The following is a 23,687-nucleotide window of genomic DNA, read 5'->3' as shown; positions in this document are numbered from 1 at the left end:
ATCCTGAGGCTGGGAAAGATTGAAGGCAGGAGGAGAAGGGGATGACAGAGGGAGAGATGGTTGGATGGCATCGCTGATGCAATGGACATGAGTTTGAGCAAGCTGTTGGAGATGGTGAAGGACAGGAAAGCCTGGTGTGCTACAGTCCATGGGGTTGCAAAGAGTCAGACATGACTAAGCTACTGAGCAACAACAAAGCCACCTGAACATCAGGATTGTTCCCTTGCTCACCCCATCAGTCCATGGGTATGCAGTGCTGTTTTTAGGTTACAACACCGGCTAAGAGCTCAGACTTTGTCCTTGCATGGACTTCAGTTCCACAAGTTCAGGACACGTGCTTCGACAATTTCCCAGCACCTCTGAGCCTCGGATTTCTCATTTGTTAAATGGGAATATTAGAAATTCCTACCTAATAGGGTCATTGTGGGACATTTACATTAAATGACACCTACAACACAGCATTAAGGCCTGATATGTAGGAAGCCCAGGGCATAAATGCCTGGCCTTAATGAAACAATCATAGTTATTTAGTCAAATGCAGGGATGGGCACTGAAATGAATGATCATCTCCTGGTTTGAAAAAAGGAGTCTTGCCCCGACAGAACCACAAAGAGCCTCAGAATGAATCTGCTTGGGAAAGCCTGAGGTATTGGAGGAAGGAGAGTGTTTGATGGGCTACCCCCATCATGAAGGACAACTAGAGACAAGCCATCTGTTTCATAAGAGCTTAGCAGGCTTTGTGCTCTGACAAATCCAGTGTTCTCACTGGGCTGCAGGAGCAGGAGACTCCTCCCCAGGGTGGGGGTGAGGGGTAGGTGTTGTTACTAATCCTAATGACGCAAGTTCTGCCCCCTCCTGGGCACCATCCAGGGAGGGATAAACTCCCAAACAGACAGGTTTCTGGAAGAGTCAAGATCGTTAGGGCCTCCTGCACCTAAATTATAATTAAGGAAACACCCAAACCCACAGCAGAACACTTGAAGACCTAAGTGTCTTCAAAGAATCGGGTGAAGAATCACCTAGACACTTATGCCTAAAATGTCTATACGTCCTGGGACATCTTTGCCTTGCCCTGATTCTGTGTCAAGTTCAGAACAGACCCTTTGCTTAAAGTAAAAGTGAAAGTGTTAGTCCCTCACTCATGTCTGACTCTTTGTGCCCCTGTGGACTGTAGCCCACCAGGCTTCTCTGTCCATGGGATTCTCCAGGCAAGAATACTGGTGTGGATTGCCATTCCCTTCTTCAGGGGATCTTCCTGACCCAGGGACTGAACCCAGGTCTCCCACATTGCAGGCTGATTCTTTACCACCTGAGCCACCAGGGAAGCTCTTTGCTTATGGAACTGGCTAAATTCGTTAAGTCCTCTTTGCTCAAGGGACTCCCAAGAGCAAAGTTCAGTTCAGTCATTCAGTCGGGTCCGACTCTTTGCAGCCCCATGGACTACAGCACACCAGACTTCCCTGTCCATTGCCAGCTTCTGGAACTTGCTCATACTCATGTCCATCGAGTCGGTGATGCCATCCAAAGCAGCAAAGTAATTGCTAGCAATTAAAGATACCAGTAAGTAAGCTTAAAAACAAACCCAGGACTTCCCTGGTGGTCCAGTGGTTAGGAACCCGCTTTCCAATGCAGAGGACATGGGTTTGAGGGAACTAAGATCCCATATGCTGTGGGGCAACTAAGCCTGTGTGCCACAACTAAGACCCAATGCAGCCAAATAAATATTTTTTTAAAATCCTACCCGTACTTGCTGTGTCTTTAAATCATCCATTTCCCTGAGATCTTCCCAGATGTTTCCACTGAAATTAGTTTTTTCGTGTTATTTTGGAAATGTAATTGATATTTCTCTTATTTTTGTCTAAAACTATTTCATATTCCTATATGGAGAAATACTGAAAAATGATAGGTAAACTACTATTGATTCAGACATAGGCCATGTTGGAATAGGATGTTTGTTAAATACAAAAGGAAATTCTAATTTTACTTTCTTGAGAAGTATGCAAAATAACCTAAGATGTGACGTGGTTTCAAATATGACACACACAAAAAATCAGAAAATATTTAAGAGAAATGACTAAGTGTATTAGCACTTTTTAAAACTTAGTATTTGGTTGTTTGGAATAATCCCAGCCAAAATTGGGACTGAGAGATGCTGCCTTTTCTTGGATGAACACTGAGGAGAAGACTCTAGCTTCGGGGCCCTGCTGTTGCGCTCCCTGTATGGAGGTGTGAATGCCTTTGGGAAAGAAATGCCAGTTCTCCTTGAGTTGAGAGGGGACTAGTGCTTGAACTTTCTGTGTTGCCCTTTGGAAGGATCTAGAAGCTGACCTCCTTCCTCACGTAGGGAGAAACGGGGTCCAAAACTACCCACAGGCACATTCCATAGGTTCTAGAGAGTATGGGCTGGGTGCAGCGTTGGGTAACCAGGCTTCTTTTCCAGATGACCTCCCATCAGTGCCCGTGTTTGACAAGACTCTGCCCGTGAAGCAGATGCATGTGCTGGAGGCGCTGGACCTTCTGATCCTCAGAGCAGACAAAGGTGCTACTCCTCCCCGAGGGATGTTCTCTGGGAGGAAGGGGAGCGTGTAGCCTACGGCCAACACAAGGGTCTCGGGGTTGTGGCTGAATCACCGCTGCCAGCTTTTTCTTCTGGTGCCCAGGGCTCAGGTCCTTGGTAGCCCATTTGTTCTCTGAGGCAGGGATGGTGAGGGAGAGGGTGGGCGTGATGGTGAGGGGTGGGCGTCCTTGATCACATTGTTAGGTGAAGGCAATACAGGGCTTCTCCCCAGTTCTGGAACATCTCAAATCCTGATTTCTTGAGTAGTAGTTTTCTACACAGTCCGCCCCTTCAGTTCTTCCAGGTCATCTTACTTTTCCATCCATCTCCTCCATCTGCTTCATCCCACCAGGGAAAGATGCCCGCCTCTTTGTCTTCAGACTGAGCGCTGTGCAGAGGGGCATCGAGGGCAAGCAGGCCATGAAGGGCAAGTGTGACTGTAGAGAAAACAAGCTCGAGAAAACAAAAGGTGACTCAATTCTTCATATTTTGCTGGTTTCATCCAATTAATCGTTTTCTCAGACTGCCCAGATTTTACTGAAAAAAAAAAAAATTGAGGAGGAATTTTGTTTTTTCACTTGGAAACATCACAAAAGTAGTGTCACTTGTTCCCTAAGAGAAGCTTAAGTTATAGAGAAACATGTTGAGGGTTAGAGGTAATTTTAGGTCTTATTTGACAAGTTTGGGAGGTGAGTTAACCTCTGTGAGCAAACTTATGAAAAGAAACTTTTAGAATTTTGTTCCTGGAACTCTGCTCACCTTTCAGTTTAATTCATGTCATGCAGTGGATGTAAATCTAAGTCCACAAACTCTAGAATAGAGGGAATATGACTTCCTTAATTTTTCTGTAACTCAACCTAATTTTTATTTCAAGTCCCCACTTTGCCTCATGGCAAAAACGTCCTTAGTCATTTCACTGTCTTATGTTTAATTTCCAGGATTCTTAAATATCACCAGATTGTCAAAGCTGAGGGCTCCCGCCTCTTGTACGTTCAGCATCATTTCTTTCTCTTCCTAGGCTGCCACCTGTATGCTATCAACACTCACCATAGCAGAGAGCTGAGGATTGTTGTTGCCATTCGGAATAAACTGCTTCTGATCACAAGGAAACACAACAAGCCAAGTGGCGTGACTGGCATGTCACTGTTATCTCCTTTGTCAGAGTCACCTGTTGAAGAATTCCAGTACATCAGGGTAGGTTTTTTCCTTCAAATTGTTTCACTCCTGGCCAAGGTGTCCCGAGGCAGACTCCCTCCTTCCATCCAGGGTCTGTCATCCACTGGGGCTGCCCTGTGGTTCAGTAACTAACTGGGGAAGCCCTCACCTGTGGCCCTGGTTTCCCTGGGAGACTAAAGCGAACAGAGTTTTTCCGACTCCATCCAGCTCATTCACATAGTAAACACCTAAAGATGCTGCTCTAGGGGGGATCATTTTGAAATATATAGAAACATGGAATCATGCTGGACACCAGAAACTAACATAGCCATAAAGTCAATTATACTTCAAAAACAAACTCATGGAAAAAGAGACCAGATTCATGGTTACCAGAGGCAGGGGTTGGGGGGAGGGTGAAATGGAAGAAGGTGGTCAGAAGGTAAAAATTTCCCATCATAAGATAAATTAGTACCAGGGATATAATATACAACATGATAAATATAATCAACACTGATGAATGTTATATATGAAAGTTAGAGTAAATTCTAAGAGTGCTCATCACAAGGGAAAAAAATGTCTTTTTCTTTTATCTTGTATCTGCATGAGATGATGAATATTCACTAAATTTATTGTGGTGATCATTTCATGATGTATATATTAGGTTGGCCAAAATGTTCATTATTATTATTAAATCTCAAGACAAGGACCGGACATTCTGAGGGCTAACACAGACTACACTGTTGAATCCCTTTTGTAAAATTGTCTCCTGGCCTCTCCCCTTTGCAGTGAACAGAGGTCTGAGCCTTGAGGACAGATTGCAGAAAGGAGCAGTCTAACCTATCCCTGCTCCAGTCTGGCACAGGACTCTGCAGAAGCAGCGGGCCTGGGGGGTGGCGGCGTGGGAAAATGAGGGTGTTGTAGCCACGTGTTCCAGGAAACAAACTCACTCAGAAGGACGATGCAGATAGTGGAGTGCAGTTTATTACACCGGCGGGCCCAAGGCAGAGTCTCCTCTTAGCCAAGGACCCCGACCAGCATTTATGAAAATCTTTTATACCCCATGTGTACGTGTCTGAACCGACCACTCCAAATTCCTTGAGAGTTACATAAACCAAGGAAAATACAATCCCAATAACCCCATCATTCACGTGCTATATGCTTATGTGCTCAAACAGTCAAACAATTAGCCAATAATCAATAAACCCAAGGTTACACTCCGATAGATACAGAAAAATTTATGGCCTGTCTGGAGGAAGGGGTGATTAGTGTATGTTTTCTCTTAGGTGATAAGTAACCTAGATACAATCTTCAAGGTTCCCCTGTCTGGAGGGGGTCTTATCTTTCTGTTGTTTTCATAGGCACTAAACACAGAGTTCAGAGTCCATTGGAAAGGTGACCGAGCATGATCAGCATGAACAGGCCTAGATGGAGTCCAGGCCCTATGAATTCCTTCTTCAAGGGGGCCTTTCCTGGATGGGGGCAGGCAGTGGGGTGGCTGCTCTGTCCTTACCCCTTTCTCCTCCATCCTTGTCCACCACATAGGAGATCTGTCTGTCCGACTCTCCCGCGGTGATGACCTTGGTAGATGGGCCAACGGAGGAGAGCGATAACCTCATCTGTGTGGCTTACCGGCACCAGTTCGATGTGGTGAACGAGAGCACGGGGGAGGCCTTCAGGCTGCACCACGTGGAGGCCAGCAGGGTGAGTCGACAGACGTGGGGGTGAGCAGGAACCAAAAGGACTGGAGCTGCACCTTCTAACTTTGTGACACCATAATAAGGGTTTCTTTAAAACTGTGTGCTCTTTATCATATCTGTAACCTGTGATACATATTTAGGCTGTACCATGTGAAGCTGCCATCTTTGTAGGTCAAATGGGTTCAATATCATATAACTGCCTACTGCCCTCTTTAGCTTTTCCACACCTCCTCCTGCCATTCCATCCTTCCCAACAGAAGAGGAATGAAGTGTCAAAACTCACTGTAAATAACTCAGTAATGAGAACATTTGTTTGGTAATTCGTGCTAGAAGGGCCTCTGGAGAGTCAGGTTACCCTCAGAGGCACTGCAGACCCACAGCACAGGGCTGGAAGGTGGGGGAGAGCATAGCCCGAGTCTCCATTCCCTTAGAGGTGCATTAGGAAAGGAAGATGGGATGAAACACCATTGGGAGAGAGAGGAAAAGCAGATCAGCACTGGGGGGTCTACACCTCCTGGCCTGAGCTGCACAGAGGGCAGCCATGTGCTGGATCTGGACAAAACCTGACAAGCAACTCACAGAGTTCTTCAGCCCACTTATCGCTGGGAACCAGGGCAAGGCCTGATGACAGTTGAGCCCCTGGAGGTTTGCATGGTGCAGGGCCAGCACTCCAGCTCAGGTACAAGAACAGGGCAGAACAAGGATGTCACCCAGGGAGAGTGTCATTCCTGATGAGAGCTTCCCCCAGTCCTGTTCAGATGTGTCAGAGAGTGAGGAATTTAATTATGTTTTACAAGAACTAAAAAAATACAATTTAAATTTGGACCAGCCCTACATAAATATTCACTAAAGTTGCTAATTACTCTAAAGAAAACACCTGAGAGCAAAATTTTAAGAAATAGAAAAATCAGAAAAAGAAACATCTAGATATAATTAAGAGGCCTACTTATCTTCAGCTGTTATCAATCACAGCTCAGTCTGCCCTTTCATGTGTGTGTACTGGTAGCACCCAAATTCATCTGGCGTTGAAGTCATCGAGGAACTTCAAAGCTACCGATGCCCTGTGTCCCACCCCCCAGCAATTTCACCAGCCTTGGGTGTGACATGAGCTTTAGAATTTTTAGATGGTCCCCTGGTGATGTGGGCAAATTTGGGAACCACTGGTACACACTGCTTCTCAACTGTGGCTCTAATTGCCCAGAAAGCTTTAAACACATTGGTGCTCTGATACACCCAGATCAGTTAAACCAGGAGTCTTGGGTTGTATGGGATGGGAATCAGTAGACTGTAAGTCTCCCCCAGGTGATGTTACTATATACCCAGGAGATGGAAGCTCTCCTGACACTCTTCCTAGCAAGGCCAGGAGGGTCCCCTCCATCCCAGCAACTGGGAACCTGTCATCTCTTCCCAAGGCTGTCTTCTAAGGACTCAGAGCCCAATCTGGCCTTTAAAAGTTCTAGCCCCTTCTTGCTTTTCAAAACTCTGGACAGGGACTTCCCTGGCTGCCCAGTGGCTAAGAGTCCACCCTTCCAATAAAGGGGGTCCTGGGTTTGATCCCTGGTCGGGGAACTAGAGCCCACAGGCCGCAACTCAGAGTTCACATACTGCAATGAAAGATCCCGCATGCCACCAAAAAGACTGAAGAGCTTGAGTGCCAAAACCAAGACCCAGTGCAGCCAAGTGAATAATTAAATTCTTTTAAATTAAAAAATACAATCTGTACAACCAATCATAGGAGTCAGAAAAGCATGGCTTAAAAGATCTTTGTTGAGTCGGTCCTTCCCTGGCAACCAGTTTCCTAAGACTGAACCCACTTTTCCTGGAAATTATTGTTATTTACCTATATTTAATACCTTGATAATTTATGAGTGTGTCTGTGGATTTTTTTCTGTTAAGATTCATGAAGATCCAGGGAAAAAAGAGTTAAAAGCAGTTTTCTTTGATGACTTCTGTGCTTTGTTTTGCTGGAAGGTATGAGAAACCTCCAAAATTTTCTGTCTTTTCTTCAACATGCTTTGTAAAACAAAAATGCAAAGCTTTTCTCTAAGAAAAAACACTTAAAAACATCTTTGTGTTGTTAAGCACTACCCTGGGGATTTGAGTGGGTCAGTGTGTATATTCCCACTGAGTTAATCCTCAGTGGCTATGTTTGCTGAGCAGGCAGAGGTGCTGAGACAGTGGCTTGTCTTTGGGTGGAATTTACTGTTTAGTTGGAAAGATAAGCCCTAGAGAAATGAGCAAACTAATGAGCGGGTAGAAGCGGCCTGCAGAAACAGGGTTACTTCTCACCAAGACATTCCTGCAGGACAAGCCCTGAGTTCAGTGGAGCAGGAGAGAGGCCAACCCTCCTGGACTCGCTGGTGATTAGTGCCTCAAGCAGCCTTCAACACCTACCTCCTCCATGCGCCACCATGCTGGCCAGGCTGGTCTGGTTTCCTGCCCCCGCCCCTCCTCTTGTCTCAGCCAAGACCCCTCGATTCCCGTTGCAGGCTTCAAACCCACCTCAGGGTCCAAGACAATCCTAGCTTGAGAGAGGAGCTGTTTAGGAAGCACCAGAGCAGCCTTCTGAAAGTCAACACCAAGTTTGTTCTACCAACAGGCCAACTCCGACGTACTGCCCCGGATCCAACAGCCAGCTCCGGCCTCCTTCCCCAACAGAGGCCCCCTCCGGAGGGAGGTAACAGGATCCAGGTCTCTGGCTTATTCATTGGGCCCAGGTCCCCATCCTGACTGTCTGCCCAGACCCCAGCTGGTCTTCACTGAGAGCTCACCCTGGAATCACGCGGGAAGGTTGGACATTGACCTCACAGTGCCAACCTCTTTCACTTGTTACAAGTCTGTGTTTCGAATTTTCACCACCACCATATATTACTTTTATTATTTTAAAATGCAATAAGATAAAATATTTTTAATCAAGTAAAAAATAAAAGGCGAATGTCTTTATCCTACCCTGACCTACTATATATCAAGATGTCCAGGAGCAAGAACCCAGAATATCTTTTAAAAGCCCTCCCAGTGAATTCTTAGGTCCTCACCTGGTCAAGAATGTCTCCTGCATGAATGTCTCCTCTGAGGTCCCTCGCCCGGGAGCTAACATCTATACCAACATCTGTATCAACATCTGTACATATAACATGTACACGTGAACCGGGCCTCACCATGCTCGGTACTAATGAAGGTCTGATGAAATGTGATTGAGGGCCTGAGGAGGGAGTGATTAAGTCCACGCTATGGTCACTGACCCCAAATTTTGGCCCCTTAGCCCTGACAGGCAGGTGCTATTCTTTCCCCGGTTTCTGCAGAAAAAGAGGCTGAGGCTCAGAAAGAAGTCACTTATTTACCCCAAACCACACAGCCAGTAAGTAGCAGAGGCAGGACTTGAGCCCAGACTGCCTGCCTCCCAGGACTGTGCCCTCAAACCCAGCACGTGGCAGCCACAGCCCTGTAACAGCCCGAAGAGGAGAACAGGTCCAGGTTACACAGCTGGTGGTGCTCGGCCGCTCCCTCAGAAAGTGCAGAGCAGACACAGCAGCACCCACGAGAGCTGGAAGCCACTGGTTGACATCAGTGTCATCTAACTGACAAGTCTGGGGACACGAAGGAGGCAGTGATTCAAGTCAGAGTGCTGGGGACGGACAGAGGGTTCCCTCTAGGGGCCTGAGGGCTGTTCCCTCCCATGATACGCCCCAGTGGTGCAGGTTCCAGAGCCAAGTCATGCCAGCAGCTGATATTTATAGAGCATTTACCGGGCCCTGTGTGACCTCCTGGAATCCTCAGCCCCCTTAGAGGCAGATGTTCCAGCCTCTCCCATTTTACAGATGAAGACCCTGAGGTTCCGTGAGGTTAAACCTCTGACCACGTGCCCACTGCTCTCGGGTGGCAGGGCTGGCATTTCATTTACATGGTCGTGCCTCTAGGTAGCATGCCCTCTGCTCCTGGTACTTGACAGGTCCTGATCCAGGGACTGAGGGGGTCACATAGCGGAGCAAGGCCACTGCTTCATAGAGCTGAGAGCCCAGCACGGAGGAGAGTGCCAGCAAGCAATCAAACCTGAGACAGCAGTGCACGCCCTGTAGATAATTAAAACAGAGGCTGTGACACATAGCAGCAGAGGAAGTATTTGGCATTTGACTCCCAGGTCCTTCTGACCCTAGAATCAACACCCTTGACCTCTAGGACTCACTGTTTTGCACCCCTACAGAGCCTCCGCAACTCATGGTTATGGTATGGGCTCTACTATAACTTATTTTATGTACTTGTAAGCTTTTCTGACATTTTGTTGAGGGGTGAGACCCTGTCCTTTCATTTCTGTGTGTTTAATGATGACTCGTACAATGCCAGACTGTTCAGAGGAGAAGGCTGTGTTTAGGTGAGAGCATTGAGGGCCAGCTGGGCAGAGGGCCTGGGTTGGGAAATGGGGAAGCCCAGAGGCTGGAAGGGGCTGGAGAGAGCCGAGCTAGAGGGAGACAATGGCCGCGCCTGGAGGTGGGGCCGAGTCCAGAGGTGGGGCCGAGCCCAGGAGGCGGGGTCGAGCCCCGGGTGCAGCAGGGGTGAGATGAGGAAGAGGATACTCTGGACTTGGGTGAGAAAGGAACCCCTCCGAGACTTTGAGGGTAGCTCTGCTAAAAGAAAGGAGGAGGCTTGAAAGGAAATTGGTCATGGGAGACCTCCATGGGATGCTGATTGTGTCAGGTCCTGTGCAACAATGTTTGCCTTGTTTCATGGAATTTTCATGAAAATCCAGCAGTGTCAGGATTACTGTTACACCAGTTTACAGATGGAGACCTGGGGCCAGAGGGCCATTTACCACAAACCACAAGAGGCAGCAAGTGGTACTGGCAACTGGGGGCTGTCTGACCTGCTCCTGTCTGCTTCCCCACCCAGCCCCTTGAGTTCTTCTCAACCTACTGCATTTGAGAGAACAAAAGACTTAGGAACCTGGGCTGGAGCTCAGAATGTGTGCCTGAGGTTGTAGATTTAGAGATTTTGAGCAGAGTAAAATCCAAAGCTATCAAGCTGGGGCTTTTTCTAAATGAGAGAAGAGCCAATAAATGGAAGAAGAATCTGAAATGGGAGAGAAGCCAGAGGGAGGAGCTGTCCCCTGTCAGAGGTTGTGCAGATATGGATGGAGAGATGAGCCATGGTCAGAGGCCTTCAGTCTGGAGAGAAGGAAACCTTCTTGGAGCTTAAGAGAGGGCAGAGTCCCTGATGGTACTGAAGGCCAGACTACAGGGCTGAGAAGACAAGTGAGGCAGCGAAAGAAGAGGAGATTTTTAGAGGCTTGGAGTTTTGATTGAAACTTGAGAACCATCTTCTCAAAAGCAGAAACAGAGGCTCACCAAAGCCACAGAGCTGGGGCTTCCAACACCCTCTGCATCTTGTCAAGCCGCCTCCCAGGAAGTGAAAGAAGTAAAAAAGGGAGAAAAGAAGTGCAGACATGGTGATCTGGAGATACAGAGACTGTGTTTGAGGCAGGAGGCAGTGTGGCTGAAGGGCAAGGTTGTTGAGGTTGGAAAAGAACCAGGGACCTGGTGGAGATCCTGGCTGGGGCACCTCCTCACTGAGGGATTAGAGTGACTCCACCTCTCTAAGCCTCGCTTTCCTCATCTGTAAAATGGATGCAATCCCATCTACTTTCCAGGGTTGATGTGGAAATGAAAGGAATAACCGGCCAGAAAAGCTTGGTGGACTGGAGCCTGCTGTATAAATGGGAGGCCTGCCAATAGAGAGAGCTCTCCCCTATAGAGCTTCTTAAAGGGTTTGAAAAGACGATGAGAAAGTCCACGCCATGGGCTGCGGTCTTGCCTGAGTTTACAGAAACTTGAGAACATCTTTTCCTAGTGTCAGTGTCCAGCCTGCCCACTACCATTGCCCATTCTCATTGCAGGTTAATTTCGTTGCAGCTATTGATGTGTACGAAGACGGGGAAGCCGGTCTGCTCCTGTGTTACAACTGTAAGTAAGGGATGTGTTTTGATCGCCACTTGCTAAAATCCACTGTTGTTTTTTCTTTCTGGACAATGTACAGGGACTTAGCTTTAGGTTTATCTGGTGCATTGTTCCTGGATCCTTAACTGCGCTCCAGGGTGCAGCTAAAAATTGCCTTCCCACCTGGATCTCCCAATATCCAGACCTCTCAGTGAGATGGTACAACAGTCGCCTTGGGGTATCTCTGGGACGTGGAAGTGATGGCAGGGGCTTCCATCTAGGGAACCCCTACCATGTGCCCCGCGCTGGGCTCCATCAGCCCCAGCCACTGCTCACTGACTTCTCAGTTTCTGATCAGTTCATTTCAGTCGCTCAGTCACATCCGACTCTTTTCGACTCCATGGACTACAGCACACCAGGCCTCCCTTCCATCACCAACTCCCGGAGCTTACTCAGACTCATGTCTATCGAGTCAGTGATGCCATCCAACCATCTCATCCTCTGTCGTCCCCTTCTCCTGCCTTCAGTCTTTCCCAGCATCAGGGTCTTTTCTAGTGAGTCAGTTCTTTGGATTAGGTGGCCAAAGGATTGGAGCTTCAGCTTCAGCATCAGCCCTTCCAATGAATATTCAGGACTGATTTCCTTTTAGAACTGACTGGTTGGATCTCCTTGCTGTCCAAGGGACTCTCAAGAGTCTTCTCCAACACCACAGTTCAAAAGCATCAATTCTTCAGCCCTCAGCTTTCTTTATAGTCCAACTCTCACATCCATATGTGACTACTGGAAAAACCATAGCTTTGACTAGATGGACCTTTGTTGGCAAAGTAATGTCTCTGCTTTTTAATATGCTGTCTAAGTTAATCATAGCTTTTCCTCCAAGGAGCAAGTGTCTTTTAATTTCATGCTGCAGTCACCATCTGCAGTGATTTCGGAGTGAAAAAAAAAACCCAGTTTCTGTTACTCTCTGTCATCTGGAGATAAGGCACCTGAGTGGTGAACAGACTTTCTCAAACGGCAGAGCCCAGGTTCTCTTGACATTTGGGGCCCTCTTGACTCCAGTGCCCTGACAATTGCTCTTCCCCTTTTTGCTATTTCTCAGATGTTAATGAAATCAGCCTCAGCCTGGCATGCCTGGCCTCAGCTGGATTAGTTTGGGTCAGGTGGCAGATGGGTTTCAGGCAGACCAAAGATATCAAATAGGACTTAAGGATTTGCAGCTTTTCAAAAGCTAATGTGATACCACAATAAAAAAGGATCTTTTTAAAGCTAAAGATAGTGAGATATTTTCTTGGACCCAGGCTATGCAGTCTAACTAAATAAAACCTTTTTTTCAGCCTAGAATTCTATCAGTTTTGAGTGGTGATGCTGGTTATAGCACATGGGGCAGATACATTGATTAATTAATGTAGTAATAATTAATGTAGATACAATGATTAATTAATCTTACTAACCTTTGATTAGTAAGAATGGTAATTTTCCATAGAGAAATTTATTGGGTAAACTTCCTCTTTCAAAATTTGAGATTTATGGGGAATCAGCAAAGAACTTCACCAATAAATCACTCTTTTAGGATATTTCATCCACAGATCTGTCAAAACCCTCCTCAAAACAGCAGATCTTTCTGGCCCATCTGATGAGAAGGGCCACACCTAGGGTGACAGCAAGAGGCCATGTGCTCTGGCGTGGATCCTCGCTGCCCAGCTGCCGGCGCCCAGAGGGCTGGGCTGCTGCAGCTGCTGCCACCCTCTGCCCCAGGTCTCCAGGGACACACAGAGTAGGCGCGCACCTGTGTGCGGCCACTTCTGTAAGATGTTCATCTCTTTAAAGTGTGGTCTTTTTAGTTTATTGAAAAACCTATTTGAAAAACTTATGGCTTTAAAAACTGATATAGATATTAATACTTCTTTCTTCCAGCTGCTCACCTGGGGGTGATTTTAGGTGGTAAAGAAAAACAGAAAGAGAGCAAGTTTTAGACCATGAACATGAGTCCCAAAATGAAAGAGGGGCATGGAAACAATGTGGATGGCAAGCTCTCTACACAAAATTAGAAGCCGAGTTAGCAGGCAGTGCTGAGGTGGGGGTGGGATTTGAGGGGGTGGTCCCACACTGGGCCTCTGGCTCCTGGAGCCCCTTAAAAGTTCCACCTCCTTGGGCTTTGATCACCTCCTGGCTACAGGCCCTGGTTTCATCTCAGGATTTAATCAGCATGTATCTGTTCTCACAGACCCACCGGCCATCAGAAGATGATCTTTGACCTCACTTGGGTCAGACCTTGGCAATCCCAGGGGTGTCCCCAGACCTGACTCAGTCTCCCCAGACCTCGCCACTTCCTCCTGTTGCTTTGGGTCAGGTATCTGGCTTTCAGTTTCCATCTCCCTCTTTCTCTCGGCAGGTTGGCAGGTACCTGGGGATCCAGGGAATGAGCTGGTTTCCCCCAGTGGCCAGCTGACTTCTATAACTTGTCCCCCACACAGTGCACATCCATCTGCTTATCTCAGTCCACGTTCTTGTCTTGGTCACTGACACCCACAGGAAAGGCCCTTTCCAGCCAGGAGCTGTGGAAGGAGATTGTTTTCCCCAAGTTTGAAGCTGATTTTTAAAGTTTGCTGCTTTCTAAAATATAACTTCCAGAAACCCAGAGTTTTCTATACATAAATTTTTCTCTCAGATAAGTTAAAAATGTTTGCACGTGCCAAAAGGGACTTTTCTTCACAGAAATTTGTTTTAAAACTAAAATCTACATACTGTTCTTCACCAGCTGGATGGGGAAGGTCAAAGTAGGGAAGGTCATAGACTGAGCTGCTTCCAAGGCAGTGACTTTCTTAGACTCCTGTCCCCCTCATCCCCATTCAGGGCCCATTTAACTACAAGGGACGGCCCTCTCTGTGCCAGGCTGTGTCAGGCTCTGGAGATACAACAGTGGAAGGCACTGCCAGGGATGCAGTGAGCTCACCCTTCTGGGGCCAGCCACGCATGGGTGCCCGTGCACGGGTGTGAATGGGCTGCAAGCTCTGGAGTTCAGGAAACACTCTTGGCTTCTTTTTTGAATTAGAGACCTGCTGGTCTGAGACCACCAGCTCTCGTCACTGGGAGGGAGACCCCTCTACTTCCCTGGGGCGGATCCCGTTGGAAAAGGGGGAGACAGGACCTCTGGACTGCAGTCCAGTCACCCGCTCCAGGCCTGCGTGACTGCCTGTGAGGCAGGCAGGGGCTGGGACAAAAGCCTGATTGCACAGGTCAGGAGAGCTTGGGAAAGAGGAAGTGGAGCTGGGGAGTCCAGACAAGCCTTTCAATGAATTTTGCATTAAGGGAAAAGAATAAGGAAGGTTGCAGCAGCTAGAGGAGGAAGAGAGGGCAAAGGGTTTTGTTTTCTAAAACGTAGAATAAGCAGCATGCATAAGGCTGTTGGGAAAGAATAAGGCTGTTGGGAAAGATACATTGGAGAAAGGAAAATAAGACAGAGGGGAGAGGCGTAAGCCAACCTCAGGTGAGCCCAGCAGGTCCAGGGCACTGCTGGGAGACCTGGGTGTCCTTCGTGGGCACTTGCTTCCTCAGGAGCAAGGTCTTTGAGAGTGAGGTTTGTTTTCCTCCCCTAGTGAGTCCACTGTTGCAAAAGCAATAACTGACCCTGATAAGAATTTCTGTCCTAATCACTCACTCTGTTAGGAGAACTATGATAAAACAGCATAAGGAAACTGCTTTACAAGGCACAGGGGTCTCATCAAAGGAGCCCCTGAGCCCTGCTGCTGCTGCTGCTGCTAAGTTGCTTCAGTCGTGTCTGACCCCATAGACGGCAGCCCACCAGGCTCCCCAGTCCCTGGGATTCTCCAGGTAAGAACACTGGAGTGGGTTGCCATTTCCTTTCATGTGCATGAAAGTGAAAAGTGAAAGTGAAGTTGCTCAGTCATGTCCGACTCTTAGCGACCCCATGGACTGCAGCCTTCCAGGCTCCTCCTCCCATGGGATTTTCCAGGCAAGAGTACTGGAGTGGGGTGCCATTGCCTTCTCCGCCTGAGCCCTGCAGGACTCTCGAAGGGATAGACAGGCAGGGCTTCAGATGGCCTCGGCCACCGCCCCAGCCTGGCCCCACATTGCAGGCCTCCGCAGCAGCTCTGCTCTGTGACCTCTCCCCTCTCACAGAGGGGCCACAGCTGTCAATTCTGACGCTAGGAACAGGGAGAGACTGCTTCATGGGCTTCAAGGTTTCTCATTAGGGTGATGAAAATGTTATCAAATCAGATTGCGGTGATGTTATTCAACTCTATAAACAGACTACAGTTCATTGACTTGAATGCTTAAAATGGATGAGTTTATGGTATATAAATTATATCTCAGTAAAGCTGTTTTAAAAAATAATTGAAAAACTACTTTGCATGGCTAAAACGTGGCAGACTTTTGCAATAAAAAGGGTCTTTGTTTTTCCGTTTGTGTGGATGTGAGCGTTGGACCTTAAAAAAAGCTGAGAGCTGAAGAATTGATGCTTTTGAACTGTGGTGTTGGAGAAGACTCTTGAGAGTCCCTCAAACTGCAGGGAGATCCACCCAGTCTATCCTAAACTAAATCAGTCCTGAATATTCATTGCAAGGACTGATGCTGAAGCTGAAACTCCAATCCTTTGGCCGCCTGGTGCGACAAACTGACTCATTTGAAAAGACTCTGATGCTGGGAAAGATTGAAGGCGGGAGAAGGGTACGGCAGAGGATGAGATGGTTGGGTGGCATCACTGACTGGACGGACGTGAGTTTGAGCAAGCTCCGGGAGTTGGTGATGGACAGGGAGGCCTGGCATGCTGCAGTCCATGGGATCACAAAGAGTTGGACATGACTGAGTGACTGAACTGAACTGGTTTCTTGGTAAACTTTTTCACTCTACGAGGGTCTGAACCACCTGGACTTGTGTTTAGAGCTCAGAGCAGGCCAAGAACCAGATAACTGAGTTAACCTGGCCTTACTTTAATGCTGGCTCAGGCTCACGAAGGTGATACAGGCATATGGCTTCAAGTTTTCATTATAAAATGTTGCAGGGAGTGTATGAGTCCCACCTCACATGTCCTGCTGAGTGAGGTTTAGGGAATGATCCCCTGTAGGAGAGCTTCCTCCATCCAGGGGTGCCATCAAGTGCCCCTTCTTGTCTGCAAACCAACCAATACTGTCCCCCATGCAGGACTTGTGCGGCCGTGCACAAGCTACTTCACCGCCCCTTGCCTTGATTCTCTAATCTGCAAAATGAGCGTAATAACAGCATCTACTTCATAAGTTTGTACAGGTTAAAGGGGAAAATGTTTTAAAGCTTGGCATCTGGCACATAGTAAATTCTCCAAAAAATGGCAGCTATGATGACATGTGGCAGAAATATTACTCTGGCTCTGCCTGCCTTCTGCCCCTGAGAATCTGGCAGCGTGGCAGTGGTTGTGCTGGCTTTCAGAACAGATAGATAGGATGCTCTTCTTGTGGCCTGTGTCTCATTTATCTGATTACAGTTGCCTGAGTGTTGTCTCCAACAAAAATAAGCCGCTGTTGTTTTGTTGCAGACAGTTGCATCTACAAAAAGGTTTGCCCGTTTAATGGTGGCTCCTTTTTGGTTCAACCCTCTGCGTCAGATTTCCAGTTCTGTTGGAACCAGGCTCCCTGTGCGATTGGTAAGGAAACCTTTTGTCATCATGGTCTTCCCCCAGAAAGACACATCTGAACTGTTCCATCCTATGTAAGCGCTGGCTTACCGCTAAATTTTCCATGAATTCTCTGAGTATGATGAATATAAACAGTCTTCTTCTTTAACTGTTTTTCATTTTGCTCCCCTTCAGGGACTATTGTCTCCCATTGTTCCTCCCAGGTCTCCTCAGTGCCTGAGGATGTGAGCCTTTGCGAGCAATTAAATATCTATTTTCAGTACTTGGGTATCTTGCAGTACCCTTTCATTTCTGGGCCTCACTTTCTGACTTCTAAAATATGAGAATTTAGAAAGATCCCATCCTTGAACCTCTGACTGACTTGGGAGAGAAGCATAATGCACTCAGCAGCCTTCTGACACATTCTGAAGCTTGAAAGTCTAGAGCCACAGAAACTCTGGTACCTGACCTACCACTGAAACGTCAGGACGTGCTTTGGTGGTGCTTCGGTTCTGTGGTTCAGGACCCACAGCTGGGCAATCTGCCTGGCAAGAGTCAGATCAGAGCCACATATATTGACATTATTGTCCTCAAAAGCATTCGTTGATAGGTAAACATGATAGAGTTTTAACTGAAGAGCAGAGGGATGGAGGCAGGTACTGGGAGGACCGGATGGCTTGGGTGCAGATTAGTTATGGTAAGACAGAGAGGGGAGGGTTAGAAATGGGTCTCAGGTCTGAGCCAGGGCACTAAGGACCCACTGGACAGTTCAAGGCTAGAGATGTGGGAGCGGTAGGAAGAGTCACAGGTGAAACCAAGAGAGCAGGAACAGGACGCAGCCCCTGCCCAGACACACAGACAGGAGGAGCGTAGGGGAGGGTGACTCAGGGACAGGGAATGAAGGAGTAAAGGCCAGGTTCCTGGACAGAAGGCACGTGGGCAGGAGAGGGCGTGTCTGGACCACAGGGGGAAGGTCTTGGGGACCCGGATGGGCAGTGTGCCCGGAAGATGAGGTGGGGAACTGCAGTGGGAGAGGAACGCGGGAGAAGCCGGGACAGTGCGGGCAGGTGCTCGGCGGCTGAGGGAGGCTCTCCTAGAACTAAGGGCCATGCGCCCCCGAAGGAAGAGACGCAGCGGAGGAAGGGGAGAGAAGCGAGGTGGGTGTGAGAGGGCCCCAGCAGCGCCCCAGCCGCAGCCCGGGCTGGGCGCTGACGCCCCGCTGCCTTGCAGTCTGTGCGTTCCCCTACCTACTGGCCTTCACCACCGACTCCATGGAGATCCGCCTGGTGGTGAACGGGAACCTGGTCCACACGGCCGTCGTGCCTCAGCTACAGCTCGTGGCCTCCAGGGTGAGTAGAGCTGGGGTTTATTTCTGTCTGAGGGGCTTCGGGTGCCCCAGCACCACAAGGTCTCAGGCGGGCGAGGACACCTTCGTGGCGAGACTGATGCTGACACCACCACACGTGTTGTGGAGATGAGAAAGCTGGAAACAGTCCTAGGTTGAGTTTTCCTGTGTGGGTTCAAAACACCCTGGGCTGCAAAACACCCCTCCTTAGCACCCAGAGTCACCCCTACTGGTGGCGGCAGGGGAGCAGCCCGCAGCCGGAAACGGAAGTCCTCCATGTGAGCCTGGGCCGCTGGTCACAGGAGGACAGTCCGAGGCTAGAACAGTTAAGAGCTTGAGGTAGTGCTTTCTTCCTTTGCTGCTGTCTGTCTTCAGTTTGAACTTGTGTCCCGCATACTATGACTGATGGACAGATTCATACCCAGTGACAATGTGCGCAAAACCGAGGGATGCAGGAACAAAGATCTTCCCAGGTGTCTTCTACCGCAGGCGCATAACCCACCGGGTCTTGTTCTGGTTCCCTCCTCCGGGTCAGCCCCACACCCTCTCCATGGCCTTGCCAGGCCAGCCGGTGCTCCATCCTAACGGGCATCACATTTGGTGGTGGGAGGCTGCGTACTCCCCACCCCCACACTGACAGTTCTGTAAGGACAGAGCCTAGCATCTTATGCACTAACGTAGTGCCAGTAGAGTGCTGGTAAGTGTGTAACCAATAATCTTTGGAAAATGGGTATGCGTGTATACACACATTCATATATATATGGACATCAGTTGATTATAAATTTTACTAATAGTATCGTATATTAACACCTATATATGGGATCTAGAAAAATGGTACTAATGAACCTATTTGCAGGGCAGGAATAGGGAACAGCGTAGGGCAGACATAGAGAACAGCTTTGTGTACACAGGGGAGGAAGGGGAGGGCAGGATGAAGTGAGAGAGTAGCACTGAGATGTATACGGTACCATGTGAAACACAGCTGGCCAGTGGGAAGGTGCTGTATGGCACAGGGAGCTCAGCCTGGCGCTCTGTGACGACCTAGAAGGTGGGATGGGGAAGGGTGGGAGGAAGGCTCCGGAAGGAGGGGCCGGTGTATGCCTATGGCCGATTCACATTGTTGTAGAGCAGAAACCAACAGAACATTGTAGAGCAAGCCTCTGATGAAAAATGTTTTAAAATTTAAAAATAAATTTTACTGATTATAAAAATATAGATAGCTTATGATTTATAACTAATAATAAAATATACAATGCTTTTTATCTCAAAGTCCATTTAGCCAACTGGCTCTCATAAAACACTTTTGTTTTCACTAAGAAGCAGCAAGAATTAGTCACTCAGTCGTGTCCTACTCTTTTAATTTTCACTGATTTTCCTTTATCCATAGCCAACCCCTGGCTGCAGTTCAACCACAATTTTACAGTTGGAATTATATCTCAACCCGTTCATTTTTTTTCCAAGTTTGTTGTCATTAAATCTGACATGTGATCTATTAAACTATTTTTCACCCTCATACAAATTATTAAACTAAAACTTCTTTCAATTTCAGCACTGGACAGTATTCTTTTAATTTTAATCTTCATTATTCATGTTTTCTCCATCACTTTAAGTCCAGACCATCAACAAAATAACAAATCAACCTCTGATTTATAGCATTTGCCGACTTCCACAGTATAAATAGTCCCACCATGACTGATCTCAAGCTTCCCGTGTGACACCTCAGCACACAGCATTAGGAGCCACTATTACACAATCTCCCCCTCCCACACACAGACACTGTATAAACTACCTCAAGAGTATGGAGAATTGTCAATGTAGTAAAATAATGAGGAATGGTTGAATTTTGATATTTAGTTCCTTTGTTCTTTTAACACAATTTAAGTTGAATAATGGCCGTGTTTAGCAGCCAGCTTGCAAGACCCCTGAAACTCAGCGCCCTGAGTCCGCAGGAGCTGCCCACCACCAGCCACACACCAGCGCCATTGCCCCAAAGCCGGCCCATCGTGGGTGGGCTTGAGTATTTGCTGATTCGTGAGTGAGGACCCACGACCCCACCCGGGACCTAGACCTGACTAGATTCCAAACCTTCCCCAGTTCTAACCTCTGGTGCTGAAGCTCCCTTTCAAGGAAGTGTATTGTGTCTGTATTTGTGGAAGGCGTGTGGGAAATTGGCTCTTTTCTATTGTGTGTCAACCAGTAGATAAGAAGTAGGAGGACTGAGCTCTCAGGAGCCTTCTGAGCCCAGAGCTGGCAGCCGCCTCCCTGGCTTCTTCCTGCACTGCAGACCCCATGGGACAGCTGGGGGTCTGTGCAGTGATGACAGGAGGGCTGGTGGGTGCAGGGCCCTTAAAACTACACAGCTCAGTAACGCCTTCTCTTTCTCTCCAGTCGGATATCTACTTCACAGCAACCGCATCAGCGAACGAGGTCTCGTCCGGAGGCAGCTCCAAGGGGGCCAGTGCCCACAATTCTCCTCAGACACCCCCAGGCCGAGATACTCCAGTGTTTCCTTCTTCCCTGGGGGAAGGTGAAGTCCAGTTTTTACTGTCTTATGATAGACGTTTTGATCCATTCTGATTTCGCTGAAAGGTGAAAGTGTTAGTAGCTTAGCCATGTCTGACTCTTTGCAACCCCATAGACCATAGCCTGCCAGGCTTCTCTGTCCATGGAATTCTCCAGGCAAGAATACTGCAGTGGGTTGCCATTCCTGTCTCCAGGGAATCTTCCCGACCCAGGGATTGAACCCAAGTCTCCTACATTGCAGGCAGATTCTTTGCTGTCTGAGCCACCAGGGAAGCCCCTGTAGTTCATTGTCAAATACTGACATGTGATTACTGCTGAAGGAATCCACTATTTGAAGCCACAAAAAAACTTGCAGTGTGGTTGCATTCTTAAGAAACCTTGTGATAATCCCCACCCCCAAACAATTCACGTTATGAAAACACTTGTTTCAAAGGGGAGAAGGAAGTTGAGGGTTAGCGAGACTGCAGTTGGCCCCAGCAAGTTATCTTCCCTTCAGGAATGTTAAGAATATAATAGAATTTCATAGCTAAAAGGATATCATCATGAAACCCACACATTACTCAGCACCCAGCTTTCACTCTGTCTGGCTTCGCCCTTGAACCCTGCAGACCTTTGCTATGGTTACTGCCTCAGGCTTTTCCTAACTTCTCACCATATGAGTCGTCTTTATGGCTCGCTGCCAGGAGAGCTCGGAGCTCCCCAGCAGGACAGCTGTGCCTTTCTTGCCGCCTCCTTCCTCCTGCCCACGCATAACCAGGAGTGGGTGTTTTGTCCCATTCACTCATGAACAGGATGCCGTTAGAAGACAGAGCTGGCAGGTGCCACCACTTTATTGCCCCTAATGAAATGCGGGAGGTCAGCCTGTGACATAAATTCTTCTTTCGTGCTAATTATGTTGAGGAACCAGGAAATATTCTCTCATGAATAACATGAGCTCTTCTTAAAGTTCTAACGTTCTTTTTGAACCCTTATTTCAGGTGAAATTCAATCCAAAAATCTGTACAAGATTCCACTCAGAAACCTGGTGGGCAGAAGCATCGAGCGGCCTCTGAAATCGCCCTTAGTCTCCAAGGTCATCACCCCACCCACCTCCATCGGCATTGGCATCGCAGCCATTCCTGTCACTCACTCCTTGTCCCTGTCCCGCATGGAGATCAAAGAAATAGCGAGCAGGACCCGCAGGGAGCTGCTGGGTAATGGCTGTCCATTCTCGTGTTTGTGATGTTTGTAAAGATACCTGCTGATTTTATCTGCGCGTATTGGTTGTGCTTAGTCATGTCTGACTTTTTGTGACCCCATGGACTATAGCCCACCAGGCTCTTGCATCCATGGAATTCTCCAGGTAAAAGTACTGGAGCGGGCTGCTGTTTCCTCCCCAAGGGGATCATCCCAACCCAGGGATTAAACCTGCATCTCCTGCGTTGGCAGGGGGAATTCTTTACCACCGTGCCACTTGGGAAGCCCATTTGTGGATATTATCCTCAAATGCAAAGAGCCCTATCATAAGGGATTTATAAAGAAATTATAAACTTGCACCCACACCAAGGAATACTGTACAGTCTACCCAACAACAATGATGTGTCAGTCTAGATTTATTGGTATAGAAAGTGCGCAAACCATATGAAGGGCAGGTGGGGAGGCAGTTTGTAAAATAGTCTGTCTAGTCTGATAACAATTTTTTAAATATAAGTAATCTAAATAGGTATGATCCTAGAAAAGTGTCTAGAAGGGCTTATAGCTGCCAGCTCTCAGGTAACATTTCATACTTGTATATCCAAAATGTAAATCTGTCTGGGATTTTCTGCATATTTTTGTTCCCTTTTTTGCATGTTTGTGGTGCAGTTCCGTCATCCCTTCCTGAAGCCCCTGGGCCAGGGGGCAGGTCTGTGGGGATGGGAGCAATGTCAGGTCCCTGCTATGCCCTCCTCCCAGTTCACAGGTGAGAGACCAGACCAGAGACACAAAGAGCACCATGATAATCGTGAAGAGGCTAGACTGTTGTAAAGGTTTTTGTTCAGAGTTGTGAAAACAAAATGAGGAAAACTGGAGGCGTGATGGCAAACCAATAAGAACTGGTTTAAAGCTTGAGTTGGCAACTGCATGGTGTAAAACTACAAGGACACACGCCTGTGCTCCGGTCACGCTTCCTGACCAGCTGGAGAAGGGGATTCAGACCCCCTGACAGGGCAACCTTGACATTGGCAAAATCGGTTGGCTCTTGAAGTTGGTCCCTCTCACTGAGCTTTTCAAATGTATGTATTACTATTTTTAACCCATTATTCCCTAAGAAAGCTTGATCTTGCCAACTATTGTTGTATAAACCACTGTGCTTTTCAGAAATTGGATCTCTGAGTTGACGAATTACAATTTCCAGTGGTAGGACTGTAGATTTTCTTTCCTTCATTAAACTCTTCTGAGTCATTTTTTCCCAATACATATATTCGTTCTAATCAGAAACAAAAGACCTTCTACCAACAAGACAACGAGAAAATCAATTATTTACAAATACAGACTTTTATCATTGTTCTTCCTGCCTCCATCCCCTTAATGTACCAATACCCAACCAGGAGAAAAAGGGCATTTCCTGTCTCTTGGCAGTCCGATGGTAATGACCCTCTGACCTGTGATTCTCCCCTGCTATCCAGGCCTCTCTGATGACGGTGGATCCAGGTCAGAAGGAGCACCAAAGCCCAAGTCAAAGGCCCGGAAGCGGCTAGAAGAAAACCAAGGAGGTCCCAAGCCAGGGACAGTGCGGTCCACTAGCAGTGACAGGTAAAGAGGGACGTAGCCCGTGCTCAGGGTGGTGGCCCCTCAAGTCACAGGACAGCCACAAGGCCCCTTCTGCTGAGTGACGGTGCGTGGGCCAGCCCCTTGG

General features: G+C 47.8%; 1 protein-coding gene across 7 annotated transcripts in view; it reads left to right on the top strand.

The window, feature by feature from the left end:
• The window catches only part of GARNL3 (GTPase activating Rap/RanGAP domain like 3), a 166,437-nt gene that overhangs the window by 140,007 nt on the left and 2,743 nt on the right, over positions 1–23,687 (top strand). For 4 of the 7 annotated variants that reach the window (XM_060411779.1, XM_027966433.2, XM_060411782.1 and 1 more), the window contains 10 exons: positions 2,441–2,539; positions 2,910–3,026; positions 3,576–3,751; positions 5,255–5,413; positions 11,297–11,363; positions 16,867–16,974; positions 18,175–18,293; positions 20,678–20,816; positions 21,790–22,005; positions 23,458–23,584. In XM_060411779.1, the coding sequence (XP_060267762.1) occupies positions 2,441–2,539; positions 2,910–3,026; positions 3,576–3,751; positions 5,255–5,413; positions 11,297–11,363; positions 16,867–16,974; positions 18,175–18,293; positions 20,678–20,816; positions 21,790–22,005; positions 23,458–23,584 (1,327 nt within the window). Of the gene's footprint in view, positions 1–2,440; positions 2,540–2,909; positions 3,027–3,575; positions 3,752–5,254; positions 5,414–7,305; positions 7,381–8,008; positions 8,087–11,296; positions 11,364–16,866; positions 16,975–18,174; positions 18,294–20,677; positions 20,817–21,789; positions 22,006–23,457; positions 23,585–23,687 lie in introns of all 7 variants that reach the window. The other 3 variants (XM_042245683.2, XM_060411784.1, XM_060411781.1) reach the window with 1 other exon arrangement.

Source organism: Ovis aries, chromosome 3 (genome assembly GCF_016772045.2).
Source record: "Ovis aries strain OAR_USU_Benz2616 breed Rambouillet chromosome 3, ARS-UI_Ramb_v3.0, whole genome shotgun sequence".
Classification (NCBI taxonomy): domain Eukaryota; kingdom Metazoa; phylum Chordata; class Mammalia; order Artiodactyla; family Bovidae; genus Ovis; species Ovis aries.
Note: the sequence above shows the minus strand (reverse complement) of the source record. Positions and strands in the feature narration are given on the sequence as shown.